This window comes from Canis lupus, chromosome 18 (genome assembly GCF_048164855.1).
Source record: "Canis lupus baileyi chromosome 18, mCanLup2.hap1, whole genome shotgun sequence".
Taxonomy (NCBI): Eukaryota; Metazoa; Chordata; class Mammalia; order Carnivora; family Canidae; genus Canis; species Canis lupus.
The window spans coordinates 35,105,487-35,117,640 of NC_132855.1; the positions used below are offsets into that span (position 1 = coordinate 35,105,487).

Genomic DNA, 12,154 nt, shown 5'->3' on the forward strand with positions numbered 1-12,154 from the left:
AATACCATGAACTTTCTTCAGAGAGTTAGAACAAATTATTTTAAGATTTGTGTGGAATCAGAAAAGACCCCGAATAGCCAGGGGAATTTTAAAAAAGAAAACCATATCTGGGGGCATCACAATGCCAGATTTCAGGTTGTACTACAAAGCTGTGGTCATCAAGACAGTGTGGTACTGGCACAAAAACAGACACATAGATCAGTGGAACAGAATAGAGAATCCAGAAGTGGACCCTGAACTTTATGGGCAACTAATATTCGATAAAGGAGGAAAGACTATCCATTGGAAGAAAGACAGTCTCTTCAATAAATGGTGCTGGGAAAATTGGACATCCACATGCAGAAGAATGAAACTAGACCACTCTCTTGCACCATACACAAAGATAAACTCAAAATGGATGAAAGATCTAAATGTGAGACACGATTCCATCAAAATCCTAGAGGAGAACACAGGCAACACCCTTTTTGAACTCGGCCACAGTAACTTCTTGCAAGATACATCCACGAAGGCAAAAGAAACAAAAGCAAAAATGAACTATTGGGACTTCATCAAGATAAGAAGCTTTTGCACAGCAAAGGATACAGTCAACAAAACTAAAAGACAACCTACAGAAAATGGGAGAAGATATTTGCAAATGACGTATCAGATAAAGGGCTAGTTTCCAAGATCTATAAAGAACTTATTAAACTCAACACCAAAGAAACAAACAATCCAATCATGAAATGGGCAAAAGACATGAACAGAAACCTCATAGAGGAAGACATAGACATGGCCAACACGCACATGAGAAAATGCTCCGCATCACTGGCCATCAGGGAAATACAAATCAAAACCACAATGAGATACCACCACACACCAGTGAGAATGGGGAAAATTAACAAGGCAGGAAACCACAAATGTTGGAGAGGATGCGGAGAAAAGGGAACCCTCTTACACTGTTGGTGGGAATGTGAACTGGTGCAGCCACTCTGGAAAACTGTGTGGAGATTCCTCAAAGAGTTAAAAATAGACCTGCCCTACGACCCAGCAATTGCACTGTTGGGGATTTACCCCAAAGATACAGATGCAATGAAACGCAGGGACACTTGCACCCCGATGTTTCTAGCAGCAATGTCCACAATAGCCAAACTGTGGAAGGAGCCTCGGTGTCCATCGAAAGATGAATGGATCAAGAAGATGTGGTTTATGTATACAATGGAATATTACTCAGCCATTAGAAATGACAAATACCATTTGCTTCAACGTGGATGGAACTGGAGGGTATTATGCTGAGTGAAATAAGTCAGTCAGAGAAGGACAAACATTATATGTTCTCATTTATTTGGGGAATATAAATAATAGTGAAAGGGGATAGAAGGGAAGGGAGAAGAAATGGGTAAGAAATATCAGAAAGGGAGACAGAACATAAAGACTCCTAAATCTGGGAAACGAACTAGGGGTGGTGGAAGGGGAGGAGGGCAGGGGGTGGGGGTGAATGCGTGACGGGCACTGAGGGGGGACACTTGACGGGATGAGCACTGGGTGTTATTCTGTATGTTGGCAAATTGAACACCAATAAAAAATAAATTTATTATTTAAAAAAATCTATAATCTTATATTGTTTCAAAGAGAATTTTCTGCATGATAACAGAGTATAACGACTCATACTTTATCACAGAAGAAACGACCATGTTTTACATAAAATACAAATAACTTTAAGGCTAAGTAATTGGTGTGAAACATAATCACATAAATTTCATTCATCAAAACTGAACCTGTGCTATTGCTCAGCTTTAATAATAAATGTGTTATACCATGATTTGAATATTATAAATAATCTGAAATATCCGCAGTGGATCAGAAGGAAGAAACTTCAAATGGATCCTCACCAATGAGATAAAAGTACTATGTCAGAAGTCATTAGAATATGGAACGTTTATGATGTCACTGGATGAAACTGCCTATATAAGTCGGCCATTAAGGGACACCTGGGTGGCTCAGTTGTTGAGCGTCTGCCTTCGGCTCAGGGCGTGATCTCAGGATGCAGGATCGAATCCCAAATCCGGTTTCCTGGGAAGAGCCTGCTTCTCCCTCTGCCTGTGTCTCTGCCTCTCTCTCTCTATGTCTCTCATGAATAAATAAATAAAACTTTTAAAAAAATAATAAAATAAAACAGCCATTAAGAAGAAATCTCACTTAACAAGTCTTTTTAAAAGGGGGGGGGACTTCCTAGAATGTCATATATAAGTAAAACAGAAGATATCCCCACAAACAATAGATCTGTTTTAATTTAATTAAAAATTTGTTTTTTAATTAAATATGCTATTACATTACATGAATCTTAGTCTATAGAAGTACAACCCTAAGAAGTAGCCAAGAACTTGTTAACAGCATGATTACTACCAAAAGCAAACCTCATTGATATAGATTCATAAAAAGTCCTGAGTTTTAAAATATTGTTCAGAAGTCTTTTTAGTTTTCTAATTCTGTTAAGTATTTGTAGCAAAATACCAGAAACATGCAAATATGTTGTAAATCATTTCTCCGCCCCCGCAAAAAAAAAAAAAGGATACTTAACAAGGCAGCAAATGTGGAGAAAAGTCATATTTTATTATTCTAGCATCCAGAATTCCTACCTAATCAATTAAGGGAGGCAGCAAGACAAGGAAAATGCCTCAGGTCCAGTTTCCATACCCTGATTTATTTCAATTTCCTCTGTAAATTTCCCCAGCTTAGCTCAGAGATATAGACGTGTAGATCACAGATGTGAACTATTTATTTAGTTAATACTGTGTTTTGTTTCATTTGAATTTGAATACCTTTAGATACTCTCTCCAAATCACTGTAGCCCATACTAAATTTCACTGTCTTGTATATGGCTCTATCACCCATTTTCCTTTCTTTCTTTTTTTTAAAGTTATTTATTTATTTATTTAAGAGAAAGAGAGAGAGAGAGAGAGCAAGCATGCACACCAGTAGGGGAAGGGGCAGAGGGAGAAGCAGACTCTCCGCTGAGCAAGGAGCCCAATGTGAGACTTGATCTGAGATCATGACCTGAGCTGACAGCAGATATTTAACCAATTGAGCCATTCACATGCCCCTCTTTTTACTTTTTTAAAGATTTATTTAATTTAGAGTGCATGCATGCATGTGCATAAGCATGCAGGGAAGGGGGCAGAGGAAGGAGAGAGAGACTTTAGCATGCCCTGGGCTGAGTGGAGCCAGTAGCCACTTGATCTCATGGTCCCAAGATTACAGCCTGAGCTGAAACCAAGAGTCAGACCCTTAACTGACTGTGCCACCCAAGCACTCCAACTTTCCTTATCTACTGTCTACTTCCAAAAAATTGTGAATGGGGCTATACAAATGAACCCAAGCTGCTATAGTATAAAAGGTAAAGCTCTCAGTAAGTTATAAAAGAAATGGCTGCAAAGGAGGCTTCCTGATGGCAAAGCTCAGTTTTCTACAAGTACAGTAATACACTTAACCTTCAGATTCTGTGACTTAGTTATTCTTGGGATTTATCTGGTCTTCTAAATCTTAGTTGTATTGCCCCTCTGCACTTCTGCCCACCATTCTGAGTTGTAGTCATAACTAATAATCCACACAGCCCTATTATATAATTAATTATACTTTAAGTCTGCCTAAGAGCTGTGAAAATGTTCAATGTTTACCCAGTACCCTTCATCATTAATCAAAGTACAATTCATCAGAATCAGAGACCAGTACAAAACCCCGTACCAACATATAACTGCTGTAGAACTCATTTATTCAAAAACTATATCCCTCAAAATCTACACAACAAATTTTCATCAGATTATCTTTTTCACTTGATTCCTGTCTATGAATTAAATGAGCTAGGACAAAGACCCAATATAATAAATATTTTTATAAGACACTGAAAATTTAGCCAGTAAAAGAAGGAATGCAAGAGACTTAGATATACCACAGATCCACCATGAATAGACAGTAAGAATTATCAAGCAAAACATCCAAATACCTGTCTACATAAAGAACTTAAAGAATCAACAAAACTTAGTCTCAGGACTCCTTGAAGTCTTAAAAATTATTGGAGATTTGAAAAGCTTATGTGAGTTATATTTCTAGACAGTCCCCTTTTGGAAATTAAAATAATAAAATTTTAATATATTTATTCATTTAAAAATAATTTCATTATGTTAAGATAAATAACATTTTTATTTATTAAAAATACTATAATTTACACACACAAACTCAGTGAGAAGAATGGTACTGTTTTATATCTTTGCACATCTCTTTAATGTTTAGATAGCTCACATAAAAGAGAGCTAAATTCTCAAAACTATTTCCATTCAGTATGTTATATTGCTATGTTACATAATCTCTGAAAATATCCACTATTGCTCATGAGAGAATTAAGAGTAAAAAAAAAAAATGTATATACCATTTTCATATTGTTACAAAGATAGTTTTAACCTCATAGATCCCTTGAAAGAACATTAAGGAGCTCCCAAAACACACTTGGAAAACAACTTACTGCTTAACCTAAAAAGCCAATAAACCTGGAAGGAAAATTATAAAATTAAAAAAAAATTGTAAAGAGGCACCTGGGTGCCTGGCTCAATTGGTTAAGTATCTGCACTCAGCTGAGGTCATAATCTCAGGGTCCTGGGATTGAGCCCCAGGTCAGGTGAGCCTGCCTCCCTCTCTACCCCCTGCCCATACTCTCTCCTCTCACTCTGTCTCTCTAATAAATAAATAAATAAATAAATAAAATCTTTAAAAACAAATTGTAAAGAGACAGAAATACAGATACTGAAGACAGAGTAATGATTTTATTTATAGAAATAGAGTGAGGTTATCCAAGACGCTGACATTTTAATGTTTTAAAACAACCTGGATTATGTTTCATTTTATCTGTCAGATCTCCCAATAAAATTTTAACATATTTTCCAAACGTTTAGCTTTAAAAATGAAAAAACTCATATTTTTTTTACTTTTGAAATTTTAGTCCAGTGATCTAGGCAAAGACTTAAAATAAGCTTAATTTCTTTTATGATGCACACCTGTTGTGTAGGACATAACAGAGTCATGAAATGCCTTATGAACATATTCACCAATGATGGGTTTAAATAAACCTACCTCTTCTGCTGCTGCCTCTGAAAGCAAACCTTCCTTCTGGGCACAGGTCACATGGAAATAGGCTCTGCACATCCCTGCATCACAGCTAATGCAAACTCCAGTTCTAGCAAAACGAGGGTCTTCACAGAAGCTACACTCCTATAATGGAATATAGGAAAACTCTCAGAATAAAAATATCTCCAGAACAAGACTTCATTCTCATACAATGCATCCATAAAATACAAATAGTGAATCAACAGCATATTAATAGAAACATTAATAATTATAGGCAAGAAGTTTATATGAAAAATTCTATGGTTCTAATGAACCAAAATTCCATTGATACAATAATGACAGTAATAATTATTTGAAGGTTTACTATGTGCTAGGCACTATTCTAAACATTTTACATATACTAATATATGCCACCATTTGCTACACTATTCCACAATAATAAGCAGAAGAGGTATTATATCCATTTTATACACAGGAAAACTGAGGTGAAGACAGTTTAAGAAATCTGCTCAAAATAACATAAAAAATAACTGCCACATCAGTATTCAAACCAGGGTAATCTTACTTTAAAGTCCATGCTCTTAACACTAGGCTACACTGATCTGAATAGAATACTGCTTGGATAATGAAAGAAAATAAGTCAGAGAAAATTTACCAGTAAATCAGAGAAAATTCACCAATTTCTTTCACCAAGAAATTGCAGCCAAAGAAATCATGCATTTTTAAAGTATCTTTCAAGTGAATTAAAAGTAATCTTAAGTAAACAATTTGCTCTGGGACATGTTACAGTCAACTATTTATATCCTTTCTGAACACAAAGAAAAAAACTATATAACTAGAAATTTAAACTACTGAAATTACTTCCAATCCCCCCAAATTTATTTATCCTTTTCACTATCCAAACCACAGAAAGAAAAAAAAATTTAGTTTTAAAATATAAACAACTCTAAGAAGAGTAATCTTCATAAAAGAAAAACCTGCTAAAAGAAAAAGAAAAAAAGAAAAACCTGCTAAATTGTGATAGTCAACAGACAATTAAAGAACTGTTTAAAGTAAATATATTCTAAGTAAATTATAAAAAAGGAAAACACAAAAAGAAAATTAAAAAGTTTCAATAGACACTAAAAATGTCACTCTCACACTGTAACAGTCAGTGACTACCTGCTAGGTAGACAGCAACAAACTGACCTATCAGCAAAGAATGAAAACAGCAAGAACTCAATACAGATGTGAAAAGACACCCAAATCCTGATACTCTACTGCTTGGTTAAGGTTTGTTTGTTTTTTTTTTCCCCAATAACAGTAGAGGGTGTATGGTATAAAATATGAGCAAATAGTAATCTAAACATGAAAACAAAAAAAAGAGTGAAAGAATGAAACAGAAGGAGAGAGGAAAGGAAAGAGAGAAATGGAGAAATTATATTATTTCAAGAATGACAATAGTGCAAACAGAACCAAATTGTTCAGGATAGTTCCCAAACTAATTCAGTGTAATATGATATAGCTGAACAAGGGATTTCAGAATGAATACAAGGAAAAATTTCCTGACAATAAAGTCTTATAAGGACTATAGAACAATCTAACAAAAAAAAAGAGAATCTTCTCAATTGCTTGAAACACTTAAAATGCTAGGAAACTAAGTAACTGAGAATACAGGGGAGAAAGTAACCAGGATTAGGAAATGGATACATAGGTGTAGAAGAGCTGTCCCAGTCATAATTCACATCACTGTTTAATTTTGCAGATGAGCCAGAGAATACACAATTTTTTTTACTCCACTTCCTAATCATACTTCAAAACAAAAGCAAGTTATAATGAAAAATCAGCTGACAATTATGTATTTAATGATTCTCTTTTTCAGTTCAGAGGTCACTGCTGGTTTCAGTTATATGAAGTAGTATCTGGTTCCACTGCTTGTACATTTATGATAAAAACGTGTGCCTACTGAAAATTACTTAAGCTAGTCCCTTCTAGGCTCTGTGTTGGTAAATTATGAAGCAGTTATCAAAAAGTAGTCCCTTTCACTTCCAACAATGGTGGACTAGGTAATTTTTATTAATCCTGCCAGAAACTAGAAATATGGACATATTAATTTTTTTTAAACTATAGATTAAAGGCATCAGAGAGATAATCTGATAATAAGAAAATTCAACAGGAATTACCCAAACTAAAGCACAAGAGTTTTGGAGTGACGCTGGAGGGAGAGCAATGGAGGTGGTAGTTAGAACCTAAGGAGGATATTCTGGATGTAACAGCAGAAACTGTCAAACTCTTGAATTTTCAATATCAGGATTTTTCAAGAATCTTTAAGTTCCCCACCGCACCTAAGGTGTTACTAACGCTATTCAAGAGTCTTCCTTCCCTATTTCCCAAAAGATAGCAACGGAAGAGAACGTATCAGTGTCTACGTCATTCTAACATGACAGGGATGTCTGTAGTAACTATATAATAAGTTTAAATTAATAACTGTATTTTTATCACTTATAATCCCAAAGCTCAAGCAATAAAAACCAATTTTTAAATAATATTTTATTTATTCATGAGAGACACAGAGAAAGAGGCAGAGACATAGGCAGAGGGAGAAGCAGGCTCCATGAAGGGAGCCCAATGCAGGACTTGATCCCGGGACTCAAGGATCATGCCTTGAGCTGAAGGCAAGACGCTCAACCGCTGAGCCATCCAGGCATCCCTAAAAACCAATTTATAAACTACTGAGGCTGAGAATCAGTTGCTAGACAGGTTATGTAGTCATTAACAAAAAAATAACAGTCCTTGAAGTTTAAGTAAAATAACAGGTGCCTCTTATACTCTTTTCATTATTTTGGCAAATTCCACTTCAAAAGTAAAGTCAGAAATTAAGTTTGTATTTGATTTGACCTAGTATGCTGAATGCCACAGAAATAGCAACAGTATCAATTATCATTTTACCCCACAGGTTGGCTTTCTGGGAAAATTACTATCAATAATAAATGATTTAGTCCTAATTGCTCTATAAGTAGTACAATTACTAATAAGCATTTCTGTACTCAAAAATGAATAAAAAGCCATATAAACAAGTAAAATTTTTCTTTTAGACAATCAAGAAAACTTCATCTCACCTTGGCACCATATTTGGAATAGTTCATTTCTGTTAGTGTTACTGGTCGTAATTTGTCAATATCTCCAAAGGCTACTCCAGGAACATACAGGGCACAAACAATGTGAACCCACCTACAACAAGAGAAAATATGATTTTGCTATCAAATCCTTTCATAAAATGCCCAAGAGGAAAATAAACATAAAATGTGTCATCTCAAATAACTACTGAAAGAATTCTATGGTCAGATCTCAGAATCTCACACAACTAAAGAATATGGAATAAGGACAACTGCAACAAGCATTACTTTTCTAGCAGCTTAGCCAAAGCTAAGACTTTACAACTATAATTGCCTTTCACTTAAATTCATTGTACTTTGCACTTACCTGTTATTCTTAAATATTTGCACAAAACCACTATTCAAATGAAACCAAAGATTATTTTCTTATGTGGGGAAAGATATTCATATTCATTGTTTTAAGCATCTGAGAAGTAAGGATCTAATTTAAGGACTGTGAAGTAATTCTGTAGTAATTAGGTAAAACTGTTCTTTCTTGCTACTTTTTTTCTAAAAGCTGTTGGATAGTCCTTCAGAACACTTTAAAACAATTTTTGGTGTTCATCCTGACTTTCTTTCTTCCCAGGTTAAAACTGATTCTAGAAGACTGTCCAAAACATTATATGGTCTCTTTCATTTGGGGAATATAAAAAATAGTGACAGGGAATAAAGAGGAAAGGAGAAAAAATGAGTGGGAAATATCAGAAAGGGAGACAGAACATGAGAGACCCCTAACTCTGGGAAACGAACTAGGGGTGGGGGCAACTGGGTGATGGGCACTGAGGGGGGCACTTGATGGGATGAGCACTGGGTGTTATTCTATATGTTGGCAAATTGAATACCAATAAAAAATAAATTTACAACAAAACAAAACAAAACAAAAAGACTATCCAGAACAGTTATAATAATATAAGGAAGTCCTTTTCACATTATCTGTTCACCATATAACCCTTGTACTACAACTTATATGCCCCACATGTATTTTTTTTAAGTCTGAATGATGTGTAACACTAAACAAAGAATGCTCAAAGTTTCAGTACACTAAAAAGGGAGTTGATTCTATTTTTTAAAAGCTGCACTGAAACTTTTGAAATGCATTAGGAACCTCTTCTGTTTACTTACAACCACAAAATATATGGGATCACTGGATTTTGAAATTTAAACAGATCTATATCACTACTATAAGGTAAAAATGAGACAGCAAATCTTTCTTAACCTTGTGACTATATTAACAACAAATTCCGCTTTACAGCCTAAGAGGCTATGATTGCTACATGGTTGTGTTTTGTGACACACCATAAATTTTAAAAGAATAAGACTAAGAATCATTTTATAGAGGCACTGGGGAAAACAGTGACAAATCTTTAAAAATTATCTTTTTTATTGAGAAGAAAATCCAAGATTTTGAGATTTTCTTGGTAGAATGTTTTAATCTAACCTCCTCCAAACACAGCCCATGGAGTTCAATAAAAAGATACACATCTTCAACAAGCAGCTGCTTTCTCAATTTAATTTGCACAGTTTTTTCATGCTCCACTGGTGTATTAAATGCCACTGTACTCTGTAGGAGTTTATCTTTGATAAACTCAACAGCTGGCTGCTTGCCTCATACTGACCTTCTGAAAATGTTTTAGTACAAGTCATGCAAGTACTACAGATTTGAACTGCCATTTCAGTGTGATTGGCACACAAGTGTATCATTTCCCCCAACCACTGATGTGAGGATGCCAATTTGGGTCTTTATTAAAATGCATATCAAACAGCTGAGACAATTTTGGTCCTTTTTAATACCTGTTGCAAATAATTTTTTGTGCATTTGTTTAATTGCATACACTCTAGAACTCTGTAATTAAGACGAATGGAGAAATCAAAAAGGAATAATTTTCTTTGCTACTTTGACGTCCATTTTGCTTGGAACTATAAGGGTAGATGTTGATTGGTGAAAGGAACAGAAAACAGGCACCACATAAAACCACCAAAAAATGAAGAGCCAAAGTTGTCATTCTAGCAGAGAAACTATTAATATATCCTTTTAAACTCACATATTTTAATACAGCAAACTAAGTGGATACTAATCAAGGACTCAAAACAGGAAATATCTTAAGCAAATTTGTTTTTCAAATGTGTTGTATTTATAGTGCCTTTTAATAGGTAAAATAAATCCACTTCCATTATGTTATTTTCATTCTTCATTTTTTCATTCAGTAATCAATTATTAAGTGACTACCAAGAACAGAGCACCACAAAGGCAGTTTGGAAGTTATAATTATGTAATATGAAGTACTTGGAGCATAATGTTGGGCATGCAATCTTTAAGGATTAAAGTCTATCTAACATTTCCCATAATTGGGTTTATACAAGACCACTTAAGACAAGGTAAAACACTCTTCCTAAGGAATGAAATAAAAATGTAATGACAGAAAGTACTGATGGTTTTCTCACATTAAATCACATCATTTTCTATGAAGAACTTCCAGCTCCCATTAGAAACAGATTGTAAAAAGTCTAATTAGCCCATGTGATATGTCACTTTCAAAACCTTTTTCGTTCTTTCCATACATTGTTCTCTCCCCTGCCCTCCTATTTACCATTTAAAGCTAGAATAGTAAATGGCTTGTCAAATCTTCTTGGCTTTTTTTTTTGCCTTGAATCAAAGTATATCAAGCTTCAACTATATCCTTCAAACTTCATCAAGACCTTTAATTTCTACCATAGCCTATAGAGGAGTGTGTGCATCAATGCAAATAAAACGTTCAAATACTATAAAGGAATTTTTGCCAGGCTGTACCATCAAGGGAACTATCTGTATAGGTAAGATCCACAGTATACTGTATAGGTGTCAGTAAAAATATTTCTCAGTGAATCTAATTAAAAAGGCCCCTCTTTTCTCCATTCAGAAAAAAAACTTTACAATTTATTTTGTGGATTATAATAGCATGAAGAGGTACCTTATGGTTTTTCAATAAACTTTCAAATTATGAACAAGAGGTAAAACAAGTTCTCTTGTGTTTTCCAAAGTTGTCTTACTTATTCACCACAATTTATCACCAAAAATTTCAACTCTAAGGAGTAAGTAGTTACCAGAAGGAATTTATGCACGTGGTACTCTACAATTATCTTAAGGAAATGTTGTATAATACCAATAAGAGAGCACTAGTAGCAGCAGTAGAAGTAGCAGCAGAAATATGGAGACATTTATTAACCACTTATTATGCTCCAGAAACTGTATTGTTTTATAAGAGTCACCTCATTGGGATCCCTGGGTGGCGCAGCGGTTTGGTGCCTGCCTTTGGCCCAGGGCGCGATCCTGGAGACCCGGGATCGAATCCCAAGTCGGGCTCCCGGTGCATGGAGCCTGCTTCTCCCTCTGCCTATGTCTCTGCCTCTCTCTCTTTCTCTCTGTGTGACTATCATAAATAAATAAAAATTAAAAAAAAAAAAAAAGAGTCACCTCATTTAATCCTCTCAAGATAAATGAGTTTTAAGAAAGTTTTAAGAGGTTAAATCACATGCCTATAATCACAGTAAAAAAAATAAAAAATAAAAAAATACCAGAACTCAAAATATAGAGAGTCCAACTTGAAAGCACACACTTTTAAAGCTGTACTAAATTCCCTAAATCTGGCCCCAGGGCAGTCCAAACAAGAAATAATGCCCATGTCTATGATACAGACTAAAGACTCCTGTCAATATATCAAATAATTTTAATGTCTTGTATTTTATTTCATCTTTTTGGACATGCAATGAGGAAGAAGAGTTAAGATTTCAGCCACTTTTTCATAGGTATCAACACAGAGGGTTCTCCAATATTCCATGACAGATTCTATGCTATCCCAACATGCTTGTATGGCAACATTTCTCAAGGGCCTCTCCACTAATTGAGGGAAGTATTTTTTACTTTTTGACTTTACTAAAGTAATAAGTAT

General features: G+C 34.8%; 1 protein-coding gene across 14 annotated transcripts in view; it reads right to left on the reverse strand.

The window, feature by feature from the left end:
- The window catches only part of PHF14 (PHD finger protein 14), a 233,087-nt gene that overhangs the window by 184,485 nt on the left and 36,448 nt on the right, over positions 1-12,154 (reverse strand). For all 14 annotated transcript variants that reach the window (XR_012010961.1, XR_012010962.1, XR_012010964.1 and 11 more), the window contains exons 6-7: positions 8,193-8,304; positions 5,101-5,238 (exon numbers count right to left, since the gene is read on the reverse strand). Coding sequence is in view for 6 of the 14 variants with exons in the window: in XM_072783991.1 (XP_072640092.1) it covers positions 5,101-5,238; positions 8,193-8,304 (250 nt within the window). In the remaining 8 variants the exon portion in view is untranslated. The remainder of the gene's footprint in view (positions 1-5,100; positions 5,239-8,192; positions 8,305-12,154) is intronic.